This window comes from Salvelinus fontinalis, chromosome 27 (genome assembly GCF_029448725.1).
Source record: "Salvelinus fontinalis isolate EN_2023a chromosome 27, ASM2944872v1, whole genome shotgun sequence".
Taxonomy (NCBI): Eukaryota; Metazoa; Chordata; class Actinopteri; order Salmoniformes; family Salmonidae; genus Salvelinus; species Salvelinus fontinalis.
Genome location: NC_074691.1, coordinates 34,850,624 through 34,874,741, shown reverse-complemented (window position 1 = coordinate 34,874,741; position 24,118 = coordinate 34,850,624). Strand labels below are relative to the sequence as shown.

Here is a 24,118-nt window from a genome sequence, read left to right as displayed (position 1 = left end):
AATACTGAACTGATTAAGATATTGAAAAACACTTTGTGGATGAAAATGAACAGGGCGCATAATGATAAAGTCTCAGTAGGAGTGCTGATCTAGGATCACTTCCTCCCATGTCTATGTAATCTTAATATTCTGATCTAAAAGGCAAAACTGATCCTCGATCAGCACTCTGACAGGCCCAGGCATTGAATCAAATGGAGTGAATTCTAGGAAAATGCTGGACATACTTTCTGGAGGGGCAGAAGGACCTGCCACATCTTTCCCAGATCGCCACTCCACCTGCCATTTACATACTGCCCCTCTTCCACAGGGGTCAGATAGCATGCTTCTATCTTACAGGAGTCTGGGAAGTTTCCTGTGTGTTGAAGTCACACGATGCAGTAAGAGTAGCACAAGCTCTGTCTGGTGGGAGGACTTTCATCTCAGTAGACGGTACAGTGGGCCAATGTGTTTACCACAGAGAAGTTATGTTGATGTCTCCATAGTGATACCTTGTAACCCAACCTGTTATATTGTGATACCTTGTAACCCAACCTGTTACATTGTGATACCTTGTAACCCAACCTGTTATGTTGTGATACCTTGTAACCCAACCTGTTATGTTGTGATACCTTGTAACACAACCTGTTACATTGTGATACCCTGTAACCCAACCTGTTACATTGTGATACCTTCTAACCCAACCTGTTACTGCCATAGCATGTAACCAAGCCCTTAACATTGGAACTATGCAGGGCCTCAAAATCTGTTCGTACAGTGGGGTGAACGAGAGTACCAGCGTGTGTGTCCATGCACATGTGTTACTCTACCTTTGAAGTGGTTGCGTTTACATAATTTAGCAGACACTTACCGAAAACCAATTAGGGTTAAGTGCCTTACTCAATGGCACATCGACAGATTTTTCACCTACTCGACGATGAGAACCAGCGACCTTTCGGTTACTGGCCCAACGCTGTTAACCGCCAGGCTACCAAGTGGTTGGTGTCTATCTCGATTTGGCTGATCACTCCAGGATGTCTGAGGACGGCCCCCTCATAACATGGTATCTGTAGGATGCCCTTCCTATCCACCAGTGGAGCAACGTATCACATCACCAGATGATACAAAATGGCACATCATAGCAGAACGTTTTGGAATGTAAACCAAGATGAGTGTTTCTCACAGGAGGTTGGTGGACATTAATTGGGGAGGATGGGCTCGTGGTAATGGCTGGAGTAGAATAGGTGGAACGGTATTGAATACATCAAACACCTGATTTCCTTGAGTTTGAGGCCATTACATTTGCTCTGATCGGGCCATTACTATGCGCCACAGCCACTCAGCCTCCTGCTCCGTCTCAAACCACTTCCACCTACTGAACACCACCCAGTTCTATGGCATGTGCTAAATTGTGAGCTCTGATGTTACCTCCAGCTTTTAGGGCATGTCCAGTCGACGCGCTGTCTCCCATCCATCACCCATGTTAGCAGATCTTCCCAAACCTGTGAAGGTACGACATACTACGGTCAACCCATTCTATAGACTGCTCTTTTTGATATATTCATTAACAATGGTATGCAATAAGAATGAGATTCTGGATTGAAACATATAGGCACATCTGCACTTCAAGTGTTATAGAGAGATCACCGAATGAGATAGACAGCCGTTTTCATTTTTCAAAAGCAACAGTGGTAAAGTATGTTGCCCTATTTTGTTTTAATGTTATATTCCAGTGTTATCTATACTGAAGTTAATGATTATTGCTTTTCAGTATGACAGAAGCCCCATTGAACTGTTGGCAGACAGTTCAATAATGACATAAAATCATCTTCCGTGGGTTGCCAAAGTGGGTGTCGCTGTAGCCCAGACAAATCCCACCATTGACCAGCGCCACCAGATCCAACTGGATCTGACTGGTTATCTACTCTAAAGGGTGCCTGAGGAAGGCACGACGCATCAAGGACCCCACACACTGCAGCCATGACCTGTTTTCTCCCTTATCGGAGCATGAGGTCCAACAGGCTCAGAGAGTTTCTGTCTATAAGTCTGCTGAACACTTGAACTGGACTGACCACCTGTCCTTATTCTCCGCACACATGCACACACACTAAGTATACAAAACATTAAGAACACCTATTTCCATGACATAGACTGACTAGGTGAAAGCTGTGATCCCTTAATGATGTCACTTGTTAAATCTACTTCAATCAGTGTAGATAAAGTGGGAGACAGGTTAAAGAAGGATTTTTAAGCCTTGAAACAATTGAAACATGGCTTGTGTGTGTGTGTCATTCAGAAGGTGAATGGGCTAGAAAAAAAACGGTATTTCAAGAACTGCAATGCTACTGGGTTTTTCACACTGAACAGTTTCCCGTGTGTACCACCCAAACAGTCCACCACCCAAAGGACATCCAGCCAACTTGACACGACTGTGGGAAGCATTGGAGTCAACATGGGCCAGCATCCCGGTGGAACATTTTTGACACATTGTAGAGTCCATGCCCTGATGAAATGAGGCTACTCAATATTAGGAAGATGTTCCTAATGTCTGGTATACTCAGTGTACATTCATACTACACACACAAGCACAACTGCTGCTGTCACTCATATTATACTGCTCAAAATACACTGCCCACCCCACTTCCGTGTAAATATTGGTGGGGAGAATTGTGCCTTTCTGTACTATAATGATGCTAAAATGTTTATTCTATTCTACAGAGTAATTTTATGTTTGTATTCTTATCTTTTATTTCTTATTGTTGCATTGTCCAGAAGGAACCTGTAGCATTTCATTGTACGATGTATACCATGCGTATCCGATACATACAACTAAATAACATTTGAAACCACATACCAGTCTTTCTACCCAAGGCCATAGACCTTTATTTTTGCAGGGACAGGGTACATTAATTAACATTTTCAGGAAAGGTGCCGGTTTTAAGCAACAGGCAAATTTTCAACCTTCGTCCTTCAGTCTAGCACTCCCCCATATGCAAAACATTAACCAAACAGCAGGAGTAGCATTCAGTGGGCTTTAACAGATCTTTTAACTGATGAATGCAACAGTGTAACTACAGAGTATCTGACATGGAGATGTTACCTGAGTACATGTTGAGTCGTAGGTGGGTGACTGCCTGGATAGGTAATGGGAAAGTTATGACAGGAGTCCCGAGTATCCAGGCTTCGGCGCAACCATCCCATACAATAGCAATCAGCCAATAAAATCAAGAACTATCATCAGGAAACACACGATGAGGGGGGCGTTGCCCAACCCACTTGTTTCAGCTGTCAAAGGAACAAGCTCATCACTCAGAGCGCAACTGTCAAACGGTTGATCATTGAGCTTCTCCAGTGTCAAAGGGCGAGTAATTCCGGTAAAGGACATGTTCACATCCAGGCTATGTATCCTGCAGTCAGTGATTTACCCATTGATTTTTTGCCAAATGTTTATTACAAGTCTTAGCCCCATCATACCTCAAAACCCAAGGTTACTCCATTGCTTATTTTTAGCATTCCTCACAAGGATACAACGTATAGCCTCAATACCTGCCATGTTAATATATGGACGGCTGGTCCACGCAGCCCCATAGAACCCTCAGTGGCCTCACACTGCACAACATAAGCTTAAACTTGACTGTCGTGAGCAATAGCCTATATTGGGCACATATCCCATGGTCGATTTATACAGGCAAATACATTACCTGTCAATTCCACTCAACAGCTAATAATTGGATCAGGACATTTTCCAGTGTGCAAAAAACCCCATTGAAAACTACCATTACAGAGGCCCAAAAGCAATCTGAAAAAGCCCCCTAGCAGCACAAGTTGTAGGATGTGGCAATACAACCGATCAGTCATCAAAGCTGCTCCAAGTCTTCAGTTACTCAAGTTAATGGTCCTTCTTCCTGAAAGGATATTAGTCTGTAGACCAGGGCTCTCCAACTGTTTCTGGAGAGCTACCGTCCTGTAGGCTCACTCCAACCCTCATCTAGCGCACCCCATTCTAATAATTAGCTGATAAACTGAATCAGGTTAGTTACAACAGGGATAGAACACCTAAAGGAGGCTAGCTCTTCAGGAACAGGGTTGGAGCCCTGGGCTAGACCATCATGTATGGGATTGGCATGACTGACCACCCTATCCCCAGAGAATACAGAGCAATGACATTGAGAGTAGACTCATTTATTTTGTCATCTGCACTCTACAGTTGGAATTCGGGGAATTCAAAAACAACGTCTTTGCCTGTGAGCTTCTTGTAGACACCGGAGAAGGTCTCAACCTGAAAATAAAGGCAATCACTGGTTAACCACTGCAACATTTACAGGTTATGATGATCTGTACAACCACTGGTTAACCACTGCATAGACTGCAACATTTACAGGTTATGATGATCTGTACAACCACTGGTTAACCACTGCATAGACTGCAACATTTACAGGTTATGATGATCTGTACAACCACTGGTTAACCACTGCATAGACTGCAACATTTACAGGTTATGATGATCTGTACAACCACTGGTTAACCACTGCATAGACTGCAACATTTACAGGTTATGATGATCTGTACAACCACTGGTTAACCACTGCATAGACTGCAACATTTACAGGTTATGATGATCTGTACAACCACTGGTTAACCACTGCATAGACTGCAACATTTACAGGTTATGATGATCTGTACAACCACTGGTTAACCACTGCATAGACTGCAACATTTACAGGTTATGATGATCTGTACAACCACTGGTTAACCACTGCATAGACTGCAACATTTACAGGTTATGATGACAACACAAAAGGCATGCATTTGGCACAAGACATTTGCAGCACATAAACCATTTGAGACATCAGTCAGGAGAAGTTGTACACCGCATGGTTTAGCCCCCCAGTCATGGCCCAAAGGGCTCTGGGAAGATGTAGGAATATACAGAACGCCGTCCTCACCAGCCCGAAGGCCGGGGACAAAGCTTGCTCTCCAACGTCGTGGAACGGGACTGTACGTCACAGCACTGTGAAGTACTACGCTCCCATACGCCACAAGGACAGAGCCATGTGAGAGCAACCTCACCGGATGTCCACGTTGGGGTTAAGGTGGGTGAACAAACTGCGACACGACTCACTTTATGTTCCACATTGTTCTGCTGAGCCTTGTCAAGGTGGACCTTGATGAGCCGACTGCTGTCCAGTTTCACGCGGATCCTCTTGCCAACAATCTCACTGGGGAAGACCAGGTCTTCAAGGATGGCATCGTGCACGGCGGTCAGAGTACGGCTGGAGAAACAAATCACAACGTGCATTAGACATTTGAGGTAATTACAGAATTGTTCTAAACCTTGAAAACAATTTTTCCTACAATCAGTCTTTCAAAATCATAGGAAGGTTATTTATGCATGTCTGTATGCATGTATGGAAAGGGAAACAATCAAATAGCTATACAGGTATTTTGAAATCTGAATTTTTTAAAAAATAATGTATTTTACCAGGCAAGTTTACTGAGAACACATTCTTATTTACAGCAACGACCTGGGGAGTAGTTACAGGTGAGAGGATGAATGAGACAATTGGAAACTGGGGATGATTAGGTGACTATGATGGTACGAGGGCCAGATTGGGAATTTAGCCAGGACACTGGGGTTAAAACACCTACTCGTAGAGTAACGCAAGGTAATAGGAAGGAAATTTGATGTTGCATTATATGGTTTGTCCCTGTTTAATCTTGTAGCTATATAATAACCTATTATAAAATCCCATTAAAAGCATACGACATGGTGTTAGTACAATTGTACACTGCATGGTTTAGCCCCACAGTCATGGCCCAAAGGGCTCTGGGAAGATGTAGGAATATACAGAACGCCATCCTCACCAGCCCGAAGGCCGGGGACAAAGCTTGCTCTCCAACGTCGTGGAACGGGACTGTACGTCACAGCACTGTGAAGTACTACGCTCCCATACGCCACAAGGACAGAGCCATGCGAGAGCAACCTCACCGGATGTCCACGTTGGGTCCAAAAACGGTGTGCAAGTAAGGCAGCCTCAAATATGGCACAACAATTTGAACTTCTAAACCTAGCACCCATTTGCTCTAACTTTAAAACTACAATCCATTCTCTTCCATACAGTATATAGTCGAGGACATGCAGGTGTGACAACAGAACTCACCTCCTGGGACGCTTCTGCTTATTCTTGATACGGCTTTTCCTGGTTGGTTTGGGCAGGATTCTCCTCTGCAAGTTAAAAAATATCAAGGATTACCAATTTACAGAGGCAGACTTTTAAAGCCCAACAAGCATTCTAAATAAATAATGTACACCGCATGGTTTAGCCCCCCAGTCATGGCCCAAAGGGCTCTGGGAAGATGTAGGAATATACAGAACGCCATCCTCACCAGCCCGAAGGCCGGGGACAAAGCTTGCTCTCCAACGTCGTGGAACGGGACTGTACGTCACAGCACTGTAAAGTACTACGCTCCCATACGCCACAAGGACAGAGCCATGTGAGAGCAACCTCACCGGATGTCCACGTTGATATTATACTACACTCACAGCATAGAAACATGTATATTTGAGCACTAAAGATGTCTGTTAATAGACTTCTCCAAAAGAACCAAGCTAACCAACCGCGGGGTCACCGCAACAGCTCTGCAAACTGCCCCTGCAACTTGTGGAAAACAGGACAGCGAGACAACATCACCCTAACCTGTGCAACGAAGACGACGTGTTTTCCGCTGAACTTCTTTTCCAGCTCCCTCACGAGTCGCACCTGAATCTTCTGGAAAGATTTCAGCTGGGGCACAGGGACAAAGATGATGATGGCTTTCCTGCTACCACCAACTTCAATTTCCTGAGGGAGAGGATAGCATTTCAGTTAGAACACAAACTGAGGCAAATACAAACACTTCAATAGATGCTTTGAGTGCTTCAGCTGTCTGAAAGAAATTGTATGCACTGCATGGTTTAGCCCCCCAGTCACGGCCCAAAGGGCTCTGGGAAGATGTAGGAATATACAGAACGCCATCCTCACCAGCCCGAAGGCCGGGGACAAAGCTTGCTCTCCAACGTCGTGGAACGGGACTGTACGTCACAGCACTGTAAAGTACTACGCTCCCATACGCCACAAGGACAGAGCGATGCGAGAGCAACCTCACAGGATGTCCACGTTGGGGTTAAACTCAAACACAGCTCCTTTTACTACATCAGACAAACTCCTATCACATTCATCTTCAGTTATCCAAAAATGGTCTGAGCAAACAGTCAGAATGAAGGCAAGTACAAGACATGTAGTATAGGATCCGTACCTTTGCAGCAGTGATGTTCAGCTCCCTCAGCTGAGCCTTCATGTCTGAGTTCATCTCCAGCTCCAGTAGAGCCTAGAAAGAAGGCTGAGACGTTGAATATTGCATACAGCATTAGCCAAGCGACTAAGGAAGTTTTCTATAAAGTGCCATATATTGACAGATTTGCCATAGCTTACCTGGGAAATTCCAGACTCGAACTCATCTGGCTTTTCGCCATTGGGCTTCACGATTTTGGCGCTGGTACTGAACATGGCCTATGTCTCTGGAATTAATGAAAGACAAGACTAGCATTTGAGCATACTCCCTAGTCCTGCATGTCTTTGGACATCATGCACTGTTTCAGGTAATGTAGTATCGACACTGAAACTAACCGACGTTAGCCGAGTGGTCCATGCCGACTCCATCACACCATCAGACATGCAGTTACTAGCTAGCGCTATCGGCTAAGGTTGATCAAACGAAGTCAGCAATGGCTGATTTCACTTACAGATTTAAAATACAAACGACGTTAGCTAGCTAGCAACCATGCCATCATAAACAACCTAACAAGTAATTATTGCATCAAACAATGTACAAGGAGATAGGGTCGCATGTTCCAAGTTAACTACTTAACATTTGCTAGTTAACGTTAGCCAGTTTGCCGTCTTTAAACCAGGTTCATTATCAAATGGCTAACGTTAGCTAGCAACGAACTCAGACAGTACTCAACCATACACCATACTTCAGGCTAAACAACTGTCAGGACACTTAAAATGAAAATATTAAAACGGTTAAAAAGCCACTAGTCGACGAACTGTCAGGACACTTAAAAGGAAAATATTAAAACGGTTAAAAAGCCACTAGTCGACGAACTACAGGCAAATCTTACAAGAACACATGGGCCTCGACGCGCCAGCTATGCTCCTTCCAGTTTTCATGTTAGGTCTATCCTGAAACACTTCATACAATTCATTACACAACGGCCATCCAAAACCTTAAATATAATAATCTAACGCATCAACAGTCTTAGATTAACTCTGATACAAGAACGAGGAAATTCTGTGCACATTTACAACAGTTTGACAAGAAATTCCGACCAGTGGGAGCATTATCTTGACCTACCTCGATCAACGACGGCCAGGGAAGAGGCAGGAATCTCGCGAGAAAAGTATACAAGTACGTCGTGGAAGGAATCATGGGAACACGGAAGTATGATTTTTTAACGCCAACTGATCAGTGCAGCAGATATCGTGAACTTTGAAGTAATTAATGTAAATACCGAGTCCAAAATAAGCATGTCAGCATAGGTCATGTTCAAATGTATAGCTAACTTCTGAGTTGTGTGTTGACATTACGGTTGTCAGGTAGTAGCTAGCAAAATGTGTTTGTTTTGGGTTAGTAGTCTAGCAAGCTAGCCACTGTTTACATACCTGCATTTGTTTCCAATGATGGCTAGCTAATAGTTGTCCTTGCATTTTAACACATAGCTAGTTAGTTTGTTCAACTTGTTCACATTTCTGAAATTAAGACAATGACCGGTGCTTCCACTTTTAAGTAATTGCTGGTCTAAGTGATGTTCAGGTTACCCGTTCTTTATAGTATAATACACAGGGAAGTCTGCATTGGCACAGAGGAGATGGTGAAAGGCAAATTCTTCTACGCTGTGAGGAAAGGATTCAACCCTGGAGTTTACCAAACTTGGTAAGCTGTGTAGTAATTACCTAGCTAGGGAGCTAGTTACCACTGTGTCTTTAAACACATTTTGTCATTTCTATTCACATTGAATATCATGTGTTTACTTTTTCAGGGATGAATGTAAGAGCCAAGTAGACAAGTTCCCATATGCCAGCTACAAGAAGTTTGCTGCTGAAAAGGATGCCTGGGCTTTCGTCAGAGGCAAAGCAACGTCGATAACACCAGACGTGTCAGAGGGTAGATCGATGGCTATGTTCTTTCTCTATGGGTCACTGTACTTGTAAATTGACAATACAATGGGTACTGTTGTTACTGGCTTTAGGAATGGGCAGCCTATCTTGTCATTAGACAAGTAGTGCACCATTCAGGCACAGCAGAATCAGACTTCTACTCAGACCAAGGTATTATCTTTCAGGAACCAGCTATGAGGTAACACTCCCAAGAAGGGCCCCGGAGGCCCTTGAGTATATTCCCATTGGTCAGAAGAGACACTATAATCACGTGGAGGAGGAGGAGAAGGAGAAGGAGGTGGTGTCCCCTGCCAAACGAGCTAAGCCTTCCCAGGAGGCATCTCAAGACAGCTGCGCATCTTCAAAGAGCTCTGATGGATTCACCTACATGGGTAAATATACCTGTTACTCCTTCAAATCGTATTTCTTGTTTTGGTTTAGAAATGTAAAACATACTTTTTGTGAACAATTATTTTTAGTATATTCCATATAAGGCAACATAAAATCAGTAAATACAGCAGTACACATCAAAAAGTAATAATAAATAAAGCAAAGAATCAAGAAGGAAAACACAATGTTTGACTGTCATATATACACATACCTATACACATAAACATGCACAAATAAACCCCAAACTTACAAATATAGCTTATAGTTGCAGCAAATATCCTATAATGATGATTGAAAACCAATTAAACATGATTAAGACAACAGTCTTTTCCCAGGTGATGCAGTGGTGGTGTACACAGACGGCTGCTGTTCAGGCAATGGGAAGGTCGGAGCCCGAGCTGGGATCGGGGTGTACTGGGGACGTGACCATCCTCTGTGAGTAGGCCTGGGTCTGGTTATAACTCATAGACTGTTTGACACTACAGTGGGTTGGTTTTCATGTGGACTCTTTACTGTAGGAATGTAGCAGAACCACTGGATGGAAGACAGACCAACCAGAGGGCAGAATTACAGGCAAGTACCCGTGTTTGTCTTATTTGTTTTAATTCTGAACTCTCTTAACCAGATTGCTGTTATTTGAATGGAATTGCCACAGCAACCTTTGGATTGTAACCCCACAGAGATTTAATCCCACATTTTGCTTCTGAATGGCACAGGCAGCCTGTAAAGCCTTGGAGCAGGCCAAGGAGATGGACATCAAGAAGTTGGTACTCTATACAGACAGCAAGTTCACCATTAATGGTACGTGTGTGCTGCTTATAGCACTTTACTAACACTCAATCAGCAAAGGACTGACTGATTGTGACATGGCTTTGTGTGATGCTGCAGGCATGATGCAGCATCTAACGTTACTTGCTAGGCCTGCTAATGCGACTATCTTAATGACTATTGTGATGTTTCTTCCAGGCGTCACCAGCTGGGTGAAGAACTGGAAGCTGAACAACTGGAGGCTCAAATCTGGTGGCCCTATCATCAACAAAGAGGACTTTGAAAAACTTGACAAGTTAAATGAAGAGCTGGATGTTGTATGGGTAAATATCAATGACGCCTGTTGCTCTACATATCTGTTAATATTTTCACTTCAAATGACGTAAAAGTGTAGTGGGTTTCAAAGAATAGAACATAGTTTCCCAAACTATGGATGATGATTGGGTCACATGTCCTGTGTGGTTCAGTTGATAGAGGTTGTGGGTTCGATTCCCACGGGGGACCAGTGTGAAAATGTATGGGCTTACTAATGTAAGCTGCTCTCGATATGACTAAAATATAGAAATATGTGAGGTCTCCTGATTTGAAAATGGTTTTAGAACACCAATTCATACAAGGGTTTTTCTTTATTTTTACTATTTTCTACATTGTAGAATAAGTTTAGACATCAAAACTATGAAATAACATATATTGAATCATGTAGTAAGCAAAAAAGTGTTAAACAAATCAAGATATATTTTATATTTGAGATTCTTTAAAGTAGCCAACCTTTTCCTTGATGACAGCTTTGCACACTTGGCATTCTTTCAACCCGTTTCGTGAGGTAGTCACCTGGAATGCATTTCAATTAACAGGTGTGCCTTGTTAAAAGTTCAGTTGTGGAATTTCTTTCCTTAATGCATTTAAGCTAATCAGTTCTGTTGTGACATGGTAGGGGTGGTATACAGAAGATAGCCCTATTTGGTAAAAGAACAAGTCCATATTATGGCAAGAACAGCTCAAATAAGCAAAGAGAAACGACAGTCCATCGTTACTTTAAGACATGAAGGTCAGTCAATCCGGAAAATGACAAGAACTTTGAAAGTTTCTTCAAGTGCAGTCGCAAAAACCATCAAGCGCTATGATGAAACTGGTCGAATTGCTGCAAAGAAACCACTACTAAAGGACACCAATAAGAAGAAGAGACTTGCTTGGGCCAAGAAACACGATCAATGGACATTAGAACGGTGGAAATTTGTCCTTTAGTCTGATGAGTACAAATTTGAGATTTTTGGTTCCAACCGCCGTGTCTTTGTGAGACGCAGAGAAGGTGAACGGATGATCTGCATCCGTGGTTCCCACTGTGAAGTATGGAGGAGGAGGTGTGATGGTGCGGGGGTTCTTTGCTGGTGATACGGTCTCTGATTTATTTATAATTCAAGGCACACTTAACCAGCATGGCTAACACAGCATTCTGCAGCGATACGCCATCCCATCTGGTTTGCGCTTAGTGGGAATGTAATTTGTTTTTCAAGTTGGACCACAGAGTGAAGGAAAGCAGCCAACAAGTGCTCAGCATATGTGGGAACACCTTCAAGCATTCCAGGTGACTACCTCATGAAGCTGCTTGAGAGAATACCAGGAGTGTGCAAAGCTGCCATCAAGGCAACTTGATGTGGCTACTTTGAAGAATCTAAAATATTTTTTAATTTGTTTAACATTTTTGGTTACTACATGATTCCATGTGTTATTTCATAGTTTTGATGTCTTCACTATTATTCTACAATGTAGAAAATAGTAAAAAATAAAGATAAACCCTTGAATGAGTAGGTGTGTCCAAACTTTTGACTGGTACTGTGTGTGAGATATATATATTACACACACACACAGTATCTTTAGGACTTTTTCCACATTGTTAGGTTACAGACTTACTCAAATTGATTAAATAGTTGTTTACCCTCAATCTACACACAATACCCCATAATGACAAAGCAAAAACAGGTTTTTATAAATTATTGCTAATTTATAAAAAATGTACTTCACACATTTACATAACTATTCAGACCCTTTACTCAGTACTTTGTTGAAGGACCTTTGGCAGCGATTACAGCCTCGACTCTTCTTTGGTATGACGCGACAAGCTTGGCACACATGTATTTGGGGAGTTTCTCCCATTCTTTTCTGCAGATTGTCTCAAGCTCTGTCAGGTTGGATGGGGAGTGTTGCTTCACAGCTATTTTCAGGTCTCTCCAGAGATGTTGGATCCAGTTAAGTCCGGACTCTGGCTGGGCCACTCAAGGACATTCAGAGACTTAACCCGAAGCCACTCTTTCATTGTCTTGGCTGTGTGCTTAGGGTTGTTGTCCTGTTGGAAGGTGAACCTTTGTACCTGAGTGCTCTGGAGGAGGTTTTCATCAAGGATCTCTACTTTGCTCCATTAATCTTTGCCTCGTTCCTGACTAGTCTCCCAGTCCCTGCCGCTGAAAATAATCCTCACAGCATGATGCTGCCACCACTATGCTTCACCGTAGGGATGGTGCCAGGTTTCCTCCAGACGTGACGTTTGGCATTCAGGCCAAAGAGTTAAATCTTGGTTTCAAGGCCCTTTTCCCCCGATTGCTCAGTTTGACCGGGCGGACAGCTCTTGGAAGAGTCTTGGTGGTTCCAAACTTCTTCCATTTATGAATTATGGAGGCTACTGTGTTGTTGGGGATTGTCAATGCTGCAGAAATGTTTTGCTACCCTTCCCCAGATCTGTGCCTCGACACAATCCTGTCTCGGAGCTACATACAAGTCCTTTAACCTCATGATTTGGTTTTTGTTCTGACATGCACTGTCATCTGTGGGACCTAATGTAGACAGGTGTGTGCTTTTTCAAAATCATGTCCAATCAATTGAATTTACCACAGGTGGACTCAAAGTTGTAGAAACATCTCAATGATGATCAATGGAAACAGGATGCACCTGAGCTCAATGTCAAGTGTAATAGCAAAGGGTCTGAATACTTAAATACATGTTTTTTTGATACATTTGCAAACATTTCTAAAAAAAACTGTTTTGCTTTCTTATTATGGGTTATTGTTTGTAGATTGCTGAGGGAAACGATAAATGTAATACATTTTAGAATAAGGCTGTAACCCAACTAAATGTGGAAAAAGTCAAGGGGTCTGAACACTTTCCAAAGGCACTGTGTATGTATGTGTGTGTGTATATATATATATATATATATATATATATATATATATATATATATATATATATATATACTGCTCAAAAAAATAAAGGGAACACTTAAACAACACAATGTAACTCCAAGTCAATCACACTTCTGTGAAATCAAACTCTCCACTTAGGAAGCAACATTGATTGACAAAAAATGTCACATGCTGTTGTGCAAATGGAATAGACAACAGGTGGAAATTATAGGCAATTAGCAAGACACCCCCAATAAAGGAGTGGTTCTGCAGGGGGTGACCACAGACCACTTCTCAGTTCCTATGCTTCCTGGCTGATGTTTTGGTCACTTTTGAATGCTGGCGATGCTTTCACTCTAGTGGTAGCATGAGACGGAGTCTACAACCCACACAAGTGGCTCAGGTAGTGCAGTTCATCCAGGATGGCACATCAATGCGACCTGTGGCAAGAGCATGCGACCTCAATGCGACCTGTGTCCAGAGCATGGAGGCGCTACCAGGAGACAGGTCAGTACATCAGGAGACGTGGAGGAGGCCATAGGAGGGCAACAACCCAGCAGCAGGACCGCTACCTCTGCCTTTGTGCAAGGAGGAGCAGGAGGAACACTGCCAGAGCCCTGCAAAATGACCTCCAGCAGGCCACAACTGTGCATGTGTCTTCTCAAACGGTCAGAAACAGACTCCATGAGGGTGGTATGAGGGCCTGACGTCCACAGGTGGGGGTTGTGCTTACAGCCCAACACCGTGCAGGACGTTTGGCATTTGCCAGAGAACACCAAGATTGGCAAATTTGCCACTGGTGCCCTGTGCTCTTCACAGATGAAAGCAGGTTCACACTGAGCACGTGACAGACGTGACAGAGTCTGGAGACGCCGTGGAGAACGTTCTGCTGCCTGCAACATCCTCCAGCATGACCGGTTTGGCGGTGGGTCAGTCATGGTGTGGGGTGGCATTTCGCACAGCCCTCCATGTGCTCGCCAGAGGTAGCCTGACTGCCATTAGGTACCGAGATGAGATCCTCACAACCCTTGTGATACCATATGCTGGTGCGGTTGGCCCTGGGTTCCTCCTAATGCAAGACAATGCTAGACCTCATGTGGCTGGAGTATGTCAGCAGTTCCTGCAAGAGGAAGGCATTGATGCTATGGACTGGCCCGCCCGTTCCCCAGACCTGAATCCAATTGAGCACATCTGGGACATGTCTCGCTCCATCCACCAACGCCACGTTACACCACAGACTGTCCAGGAGTTGGCGGATGCTTTAGTCCAGGTCTGGGAGGAGATCCCTCAGGAGACCATCCGCCACCTCATCAGGAGCATGCCCAGGCATTGTAGGGAGGTCATACAGGCACGTGGAGGCCACACACACTACTGAGCCTCATTTTGACTTGTTTTAAGGACATTACGTCAAAGTTGGATCAGCCTGTAGTGTGGTTTTCCACTTTAATTTTGAGTGTGACTCCAAATCCAGACCTCCATGGGTTGATAAATTTGATTTCCATTGATCATTTTTGTGTGATTTTGTTGTCAGCACATTCAACCACGTAAAGAAAAAAGTATTTAATAAGAATATTTCATTCATTCAGATCTAGGATGTGTTATTTTAGTGTTCCCTTTATTTTTTTGAGCAGTGTATATATATATACTCAGCAAAAAAAGAAATGTCCCTTTTTCAGGACCCTGTCATTCAATGATAATTTGTAAAAATCCAAATAACTTCACAGATCTTCATTTTAGAGGGTTTAAACTCTGTTTCCCATGCTTGTTCAATGAACCATGAACAATTAATGAACATGCACCTGTGGAACGGTTGTTAAGACACTAACAGCTTACAGACGGTAGACAATTAAGGTCAAGGTTATGAAAACTTAGTACACTAAATAGGCCTTTCTACTGACTCTGAAAAACACCAAAAGAAAGATCCCCAGTGTCCCTGCACATCTGCGTGAACGTGCCTTAGGCATGCTGCAAGGAGGCATGAGGACTGCAGATGTGACCAGGGCAATAAATTGCAATGTCCGTACTGTGAGACGCATAAGACAGCGCTACAGGGAGACAGGACGGACAGCTGATTGTCCTCGCAGTGGCAGACCACGTGTAACAACACCTGCACAGGATCGGTACATCCGAACATCACACATGCGGGACAGGTACAGAATGGCAACAACATTTGCCCAAGTTACACCAGGAACGCACAATCCCTCCATCAGTGCTCAGACTAAACGCAATAGGCTGAGAGAGGCTGGACTGAGGGCTTGTAGGCCTGTTGTAAGGCAGGTCCTCACCAGACATCACCGGCAACAACGTCGCCTATGGGCACAAACCAACAGTTGCTGGACCAGACAGGACTGGCAAAAAGTGCGGTTCACTGACGAGTCGGAGGTTTTGTCTTACCAGGGGTGATGTTCGGATTTGTGTTTATCGTCGAAGGAATGAGCGTTACACCGAGGCCTGTACTCTGGAGCGGGATCGATTTGGAGGTGGAGCGTCCGTCATGGTCTGGGGTGGTGTGTCACAGAATCATTGGACTGAGCTTGTTGTCATTGCAGGCAATCTCAACGCTGTGCATTACAGGGAAGACATCCTCCTCCCTCATGTAGTACCCTTCCTGCAGGCTCCTCCTGACATGACCCTCCAGCATGACAGCACAGAACGAGCAGTATGTCTGATTTCCTGCAAGACAGGAATGTCAGTGTTCTGCCATGGCCAGCGAAGAGCCAGGATCTCAATCCCATTGAGCACGTCTGGGACCTGTTGGATTGGAGGGTGAGGGCTAGGGCCATTCCCTCCAAAAATGTCTGGGAACTTGCAGGTGCCTTGGTGGAAGAGTGGGGTAACATCTCACAGCAAGAACTGCCAAATCTGGTGCAGTCCATGAGGAGGAGATGCACTGCAGTACTTAATACAGCTGGTGACCACACCAAATACTGACTACTTTTGATCCACTGGGACATGCAAATACACCCATACTTCGACTGCTTTGCAATGACTGTCATTGGCTGTTGATTACATCACTTTTTCGCATAGTTGGGGTCGCAATAATTTTCTGATATCAAAATGGGGTCGTGGACCAAAAAAGTTTTGGAACTTTCAAGGATGGTGATGCACAACTGAAATTATTAACAGTCTTCTTCTGCCTTTGACTCTCTCTCTTCTGTCTCCAGTTGCACATCCCGGGCCACGCTGGGTACCTAGGAAACGAGGAGGCTGACAGGCTGTCCAGAGAGGGGGCAGCAAAACGTTTACATTAGCCTTACAAGATAACAGCCCTAATATGTCATATTTACTTATTTGTTTCTCAGTTAACTTCTATCAATTTGGGAGTTCAAGAATTAATCATTCAAGATCGGTGTGTGTGTGTGTGTGTGTGTGGGGGGGGGGGGATTTTAATTTTCCAGGATAATTTTTTGTCTGTTCTGTTGGGCTGCCAAATTCTTTTCCAGAGAACAATGTTCTGTTTCTAAGTTTATTTTATTAAATAAAGCATCCTGTCTGAAATATTGTTGGTTATTTAATTAAAGGAATTCCTTCAGCTTTTACTTGTAGCATCATATGAGCATGCATTAATACTGCAAAATAATTCCATTGTGGACACATTGTTTGCAGAGTGCACAACCTATGCTACATTTGTGAGAAACAAGTTTTGGTTTATTTCATTCCATTCACCAGTTTTGTCAATTTAGTTGTATTTTGTTTAAAGGGCGCTCCTGAGTAAGGACGCGCACACATGGAAGTAGGCCTCTATAGAATACCTGACAAACGTTTCCAGCTCTCTCCCTTTCAATAACCACTCGAAAGGGAGAGCACGACCGAACATGTCGTGTTCTGATCCAGTGGAATTACTTCTTATCTAGCTGATTACTTCTTATCAGTGCTTGACTTGGACTGAAATAGGTTGCGGTGTTGTGCAGAAAACCTCCCCCTTCCAGAACCCCACCAAGTAATAAACATTTCAGAACAACTATGGCTGAATTATTATCCTTACACTTTCAAAACTAGTAGTCGAAGAAGACATGGGAGGGATGACAACTTTTGGCAAAGAGATGTATTTATAGACTAATTAAAATCAGTAGCGGATTTAGGTACAGGCGACATGGGCAGCCGCCCACAGCTGCATCGTGCCGGGGGCGGCACCGGGCGCTGAAGGGAGGGTTCGCCCAGGGCGCCATACAAGCTAGAACCGCCACTTACAGTTTAAACAAATAGCTTACAGCTGTGTCTGTCCCGAGCTCACTTACGGGGAAACTCTGAGGGCACAGAATGCTTTATACAATGTTGCAAGTTCGCTAGCTCAAGCTTCGGGCTAGACCCACCTATAAATAGTTGATACAATGTTTCAAGTTCGTTGCAGACAGGCATGTATAGCCAGTGTGATGAATAGGATATTTATTTTTATCAGGATATTTTCTACCTGCAGGCTGCAATGTTTTAATTTTTAAATTTTTACATAGTTGGCAATGGCAATAGAAGTTACTTTTTAGGTTAGTATAATTTTCATTTAGATTTGGGGGGGGGTTCTACTAAGCAATAAGAAAAGTGTTTTAAGAAGGTAATACCAATAATCATTTAGCTATTTGATTTTGAACTGACCCCTTGAAGTATCAAAATATATATTTTTTAAATGATTTGATTACATTTTTTTGGCCTCACTACTACACTGTAAAAAACGTTTAGGGGATTAAGTCAAAATAACTTATTTAATCTATTCAAGTCAAGTAAATGTGCAAAATGTGTTGATTTGACAAATCATGTTAAGTTAAGTTGACTTCAACTCAATAAAAGCTGTAAACATAAAAACTCAAGTTCAGTTAGCAAAGAACAATTTGCTCAGTCAACTTTCAAATCAGAACTAATAAGTGAAATAAACTTAAACAAGATCCCAGTTGTTGACAAAAAATGACATGTTATATTAACTACAAGTCATTACATTGTCTTAACTTACAACATGAAGTTGAATCAGCTATGAACTATCTCTTCCCTCAACTTTCAAATTAGATTCAATACTTCAAATGAACTAAAGAAAGACAACATTTGTTTGGACTTTAAATGTCAAGTTAGGATAACTACAAATCTTGACGTGAACTTTACTTACAAAATTAAGTTAAATCAGCTAAGACCTATGTGTTAATTTAACGTTAAATTCAGAACCAAGAAGTCAAATCAACAACACCAAGATAACAGTTGTGTTTACTAAACATTTCAAGTTTTGATAACTACAATTAATTACACTGTCCTAACTTACAAAATCAATTTGAATCATCTAAGAACAATTTGTTCAGTTAGCTTTCAAATCAGAACTAATAAGTCAAATAAACTAAAACAAGATCCTAGCTGTGTTGACAAAAAATTACATGTTATATTAACTACAAGTCATTACATTGTCTTAACTTATAAAATCAAGTTGAATCAGCTATGAACGATGTGTTCCCTCAACTTTCAAATTAGATCCAATAAGTCAAATTAACTAAATGAATACAACAGTTGTCTTGACTTTAAATGTCAAGTCAGGATAACTACAAATCTGTACATTAACTTAACTTACAAAATTAAGTTAAATTGGCTGAGACCTATGTGTTTAACATTTAAGTCAAATCAGTGGTCTGTGCAACTGCCTCCAGTGCACATGTACTGTTGTGTGGGTTTGAGTCTGGGTTTGAACTTATTCATTATTGCCCTTATAGTGTACCTATTGTTTAATAGTGGAAACCATTTTATTTTTTTTGTAAGTGTTTTTGCATTTCCACATTGTGATTGATGAAAAATGCATATTCCATGAGTGTTAGCTTATTTTTATACCCCAGTTAAAGGAGCCATGGTAGGCCACAATACAGCTCCTTTTTTCATAAGTAAGAATCCCTATGAGGTGCTAACAATTGTCACAATTGTCATTTTGTTGATCGGTTTGTTTTTTAAATGGAATTTGATTGGTGCAACTTTGCTGGAGTGACTTCCCCCGTTTTCCATGCAGCCAATACATTTTTGTTTTGTTTGTGAGGGAAAAGGTCACATGCAATATCTAATTTTCTAATTTCTGACACCAGTGCAGCAAATGTTAAAGAATATGGAGCCGCATAGCGTGAGCTGTGTCAATTGTATGGGCTATGGGTTCATATTGTGTTAGCTGAGGGTTACAGGTTTTTACTGCATGAAGGTCATGTGTAACTATGCCAAGCTGCTTGCTTAGCAAGTAGGCCTATTGCTTATTCCTGTAAGACTAACTGTAAGTCGCTCTGGATAAGAGCGTCTGGTAACTGACTAAACTGTAGGAGAATGATTTACATATACTATTTCACTATGCATTCACATGTATTAGTGATCCTAATATTGGGCCTAAGCTTTCATGGCAGGCCATCTAGCAATTCGTGTTTTGTGAGGCCAATGTAGTGAAAGTAATATGTGTAATGTTGCAATTGGTTATAAAAAAGATTAACTATAAAATAAAACATTCAGAATGGATCAGATCACCTGTCCCATTGTGCAATATTTGTGTAGAGTTTGCGCCTTGTTTGCCATTGATAGGGGATATAGATCAAACTTAATTTGGTTTAGCACTTGCTCCTTGTAATTATAGTAATCAATTCATTCTTAAACAAAAGTGTATAATGTTTAGAATCGAACATGTTTTTTTATTTACTTAAGCCTTGTCATACTAGCACAATTTATTTTAGTAAAATTGTAGTTAGGCTTGCTGTTATCATGCTGTTAGATAGGACCGCTCTAGCCAGCAGCACAGATGAAGCCAAATTGCAGACATGCTGACTAACTTGTCATTTGTTTGATAACCTGTATAACAGTAGCTAGCTACAAAAGCCAACTGTACCTATACTTGTAGTTATAATTACTTTTAGATTGGGTGGTAATGAGCTGTTATCAGTTTATTTTACTATTGTGGTTGTATTCAGTGACTAGCTAGCCAAACATCAGATATAGGCATGTGTAGCCTAGTAAATTCTCCGGGGTATGTTGTGGCATTTAGCTAGTTTGCTGTTAGACAGCACTTTTTGCACTTATCCAATCAACGCATCCGTATTAGACATTACAAATTAAAGGATGGACATTATGCAAGAACCTGTCCATTACCATGTATCCATCAAGAACCCGTCCATTACCACGTATCCATCAAGAACCTGTCCATTACCATGTATCCATCAAGAACCTGTCCATTACCATGTATCCATCAAGAACCCGTCCATTACCATGTATCCATCAAGAACCTGTCCATTACCATGTTTCCATCAAGAACCTGTCCATTACCATGTATCCATCAAGAACCTGTCCATTACCATGTATCCATCAAGACCTGTCCATTACCATGTATCCATCAAGAACCTGTCCATTACCATGTATCCATCAAGAACCTGTCCATTACCATGTATCCATCAAGAACCTGTCCATTACCATGTATCCATCAAGACCTGTCCATTACCATGTATCCATCAAGAACCTGTCCATTACCATGTATCCATCAAGAACCTGTCCATTACCATGTATCCATCAAGAACCTGTCCATTACCATGTCTCCATCAAGACTTGTCAATCAGAAATAGCACTCAAGAAGCATTTGACTCAACACCGAAGAAATGTTCATGAAACAGTTACTGCTTGTACAAAATGTGACCTCTGTAAATTTTCTGAGCCCTGTAATGTTAAGCAGTACTTTTCTCATTTGAGAAGTCATTTCAACAATAAGGATTATATGCAAGGATAGAGTCAGAAAATACGTCCTGACTGGGTAACTGTTGATGCCTCAATGATGACTACTTTCTCGTTAAGAAGAAAGGAGATTGTGGAAGATGAGCCCCTTGTGATTGACATAGAATTTAGATGGCCATCGCCGTTCAGACAGATAAGTGCTTATGTAAAATCTGCAAAAGGTCCAATAAGATTTTCTGTGATTGTTGAAATTAATAATATACAGTTTCTCATACCTCAAGAGCATGTCTCCCTTCAGATCTTTGTGCATTTTGAGTTGGTGATTTGAGGACACAAGGAACTAAATAAGTTATTAATGTAATGCGCTTTCCAAAAATGTATTCCTTTTATCTGTAGTGCTCTTAGGCTGCGTGTAAAAATCATAACTCTTGACTATTTATAGGTCACACAAATGCAGGGCTCTAGAGTGTAAGCCTTTCACTCACATTTTCTGAAGTCAATTATGGCTATAAACCATTGTTGTTTTCAAAGTATTTCTGTCATTTAGTTTCATAGCTTGACTCTGAATCCCTTAACTTTATTCAACATTGAGTGCAGAGGCAGTCACAGGCTGTCATAGATACATTTTAAATGATCCCTACTGAGACTTAGCTGGTTTTCATGATTCCTAGCTATGTATATTTTAATCACATGCTTCCGTGTTTTTCAGTGTTAGTTTCAGTTTAAACTGCAAAATCAAGATATATTTCCCCCAAATCAGTATAAGTACTGTAGCTCCATTTCCATGGTAACCCTTTGGTCTGAAAGTGGCAGCGGATCATTTTAATCACTTTCCTACATTAAATGCTTAAGTTTTTTTAACAAGTGTTTTTTGTTGTTGTTTTGTAGCAAAGTAATTGTCTATTTTGCTTGATGGCCTTAGTGCCCTGGCTGATTGTTTTGGTGCGCTGGCAGATTAGGCACCCCCTTGCCCCTAAAATTCCTTCCCTGGTATGTTATGCTTTTCAAACAGGTTGCTCTGGAGTTCATGAGACTGGTGTCTGTGGACCTCAAGAAGACATTTTATGAAGGCCTGGACAGTCATCTTTCTAAGCTCCTTGAATTCAACAGGGCCAAGAGTGGTGGAGGGATGGAGCTAAAACACCTTAAGGACAGTCTTGACAAAGACGTATGTTCCATTATATTGACATTAAAGTCTTCTGTACAGTTATTACCTACGTTATGGTGTATTGATAATTGCTACTTTTTTAAATACACATCAATATTGGGGATGAGACCTTATTGTTGACAACCACATTAACAATGTCGTTAAACAGTCAATTGTGCTTTTGTTGTTAGAGTTCCAATCATAGGAAGAGTGTGCTGTGCTCCGACCCTTGCCAGACCTCCTGCGAGAAGACCCTACCATTTTTTTGAAGACGTGAGGTATTCAACCCTACAACATAACTTTATGCTTTCTCCCAGGAGTGAAATGTCCTATGAATCATGATGCATTGTAACGTTCAATGGAGTGAAGTTGAATGTCGCCATCTGAAGTGATTATAACACACAGGTTATATCAAATGTGAACCAACTACAGAATATAAGGACGTCTCTTTTAGCAATGTTTTAGTTGTTTTACTTTTCTCAGCCTTTCTCCCTTGCTATTCATTCAGTTGAGAATAGTGATTTAAAAAAACAACTTGCAGACTTCTTTACGTGTTGCTGTGCGTTTTGTTGCTAACCTTACTTTGCTACCTGACAACTTTACGGTTTTTACCCAATTAATTACCATTTATATTTTTAGTCTTTCCCTCACTCAACTTTTTTTCATTCAACTTTTTCACTCCGGATTCATTATCTGGACATGGTTCGTCAGGACTTCTAACAGCCGAAGCTAAGTAGTAACATTAACATGATGCCTTCTAATTGCAGTCGCTGTACTCATAATATACAGGAGAACGATCGCATTACGGCGAGGATAGCTGTGCTGCAAGCCCAGCTTCAGACGCAATCGTTAGGCAAGGGTAATTTCAGTGTAGGAAAGGATGAAACAGCGTCTGTGCCACCAGTAAGTACAGATAGTAACGTTTGTACAAATCCCCTCGCGCAGTCCCCGCAGCCGGACAACTTCCTCATGGCTTCTGGAGGGAAATGCTGTAGGAATGCTCAACCGGTGTCGCTCATTCAGCCGACACAAACTTTCAACTGGTTGCCCCATTAAGCAGCGAGTCGGAGCCGGTTGCCGAGCCTTCTCTGGTCTCTACTCCTCCCGTTACGGGGTCTGAGACGCCGAAGCTTCCCACCATTAGCTCTGACAAATTGAAAACCCTAGTCATTGGCGACTCCATAACCCGCAGTATTAGACTTAAAACGAATCATCCAAGGGCCTTCCGGGTGGCGCAGTGGTCTAGGGCACTGCATCGCAGTGCTAGCTGCGCCACCAGAGTCTCTGGGTTCTCGCCCAGGCTCTGTCGCAGCCGGCCGCGACCGGGAGGTCCGTGGGGCGACGCACAATTGGCCTAGCGTCGTCCGGGATTGGGAGGGTTTGGCCGGTAGGGATATCCTTGTCTCATCGCGCTCCAGCGACTCCTGTGGCGGGCCAGGCGCAGTGCGCGCTAACCAAGGGGGCCAGGTGCACGGTGTCTCCTCCGACACATTGGTGCGGCTGGCTTCCTGGTTGGAGGCGCGCTGTGTTAAGAAGCAGTTCGGCTTGGTTGGGTTGTGCCTCGGAGGACGCATGGCTTTCGACCTTCGTCTCTCCCGAGCCCGTACGAGAGTTGTAGCGATGAGACAAGATAGTAATTACTAGCGATTGGATTCCACGAAAATTGGGGCGAAAAGGGGATACAATTATTATTATTTATTTTTTTAAACGAATCATCCAGCGATCATACACTGTTTACCAGTGGGCAGGTAAACAGTTAAGGCTAATCTGAAGATGGTGCTGGCTAAAGCTAAAACTGGCGAGTGTAGAGA

The 24,118-nt window shown here is 42.4% G+C and overlaps 2 protein-coding genes and 4 non-coding genes across 10 annotated transcripts; 1 reads left to right on the top strand and 5 right to left on the bottom strand.

Annotated features, from left to right (window-relative positions):
- Positions 1-4,142: 4,142 nt before the first annotated feature.
- LOC129825495 (40S ribosomal protein S7) lies at positions 4,143-8,443 on the bottom strand. Of its 2 annotated transcripts, XM_055885644.1 has the most exons (7): positions 8,374-8,443; positions 7,449-7,534; positions 7,273-7,344; positions 6,675-6,818; positions 6,138-6,202; positions 5,099-5,249; positions 4,143-4,255 (listed from the first exon to the last, which is right to left on the bottom strand). In XM_055885644.1, exons 2-7 carry the CDS (start codon positions 7,521-7,523, stop codon positions 4,178-4,180), a joined length of 585 nt encoding a protein of 194 aa, XP_055741619.1. In that variant the 5' UTR covers positions 7,524-7,534; positions 8,374-8,443; the 3' UTR covers positions 4,143-4,177. The 2 variants fall into 2 exon arrangements, with proteins under 2 accessions (XP_055741619.1, XP_055741620.1); XM_055885645.1 differs by lacking the exon at positions 8,374-8,443 and having other exon boundaries at positions 7,273-7,356; positions 7,449-7,539.
- On the bottom strand, positions 4,838-5,062 carry LOC129825727 (small nucleolar RNA SNORA73 family). The gene has a single exon (XR_008754928.1). It is a non-coding gene; the product is annotated as a small nucleolar RNA SNORA73 family (small nucleolar RNA).
- LOC129825728 (small nucleolar RNA SNORA73 family) lies at positions 5,757-5,981 on the bottom strand. Its single transcript, XR_008754929.1, has one exon. It is a non-coding gene; the product is annotated as a small nucleolar RNA SNORA73 family (small nucleolar RNA).
- LOC129825729 (small nucleolar RNA SNORA73 family) lies at positions 6,279-6,503 on the bottom strand. The gene has a single exon (XR_008754930.1). It is a non-coding gene; the product is annotated as a small nucleolar RNA SNORA73 family (small nucleolar RNA).
- Positions 6,914-7,138, bottom strand: LOC129825730 (small nucleolar RNA SNORA73 family). The gene has a single exon (XR_008754931.1). It is a non-coding gene; the product is annotated as a small nucleolar RNA SNORA73 family (small nucleolar RNA).
- LOC129825494 (ribonuclease H1-like) lies at positions 8,438-17,468 on the top strand. 4 transcript variants are annotated; one of them, XM_055885641.1, is made up of 9 exons: positions 8,438-8,460; positions 8,851-8,952; positions 9,059-9,183; positions 9,362-9,568; positions 9,902-10,001; positions 10,085-10,143; positions 10,287-10,367; positions 10,533-10,657; positions 16,672-17,468. In XM_055885641.1, the coding sequence occupies exons 1-9, from the start codon at positions 8,447-8,449 to the stop codon at positions 16,756-16,758; spliced, it is 900 nt and encodes a 299-aa protein (XP_055741616.1). In that variant the 5' UTR covers positions 8,438-8,446; the 3' UTR covers positions 16,759-17,468. The 4 variants fall into 4 exon arrangements, with proteins under 4 accessions (XP_055741616.1, XP_055741617.1, XP_055741618.1 ...); XM_055885642.1 differs by having other exon boundaries at positions 8,438-8,522; XM_055885643.1 differs by having other exon boundaries at positions 8,439-8,513.
- Positions 17,469-24,118: the final 6,650 nt, after the last annotated feature.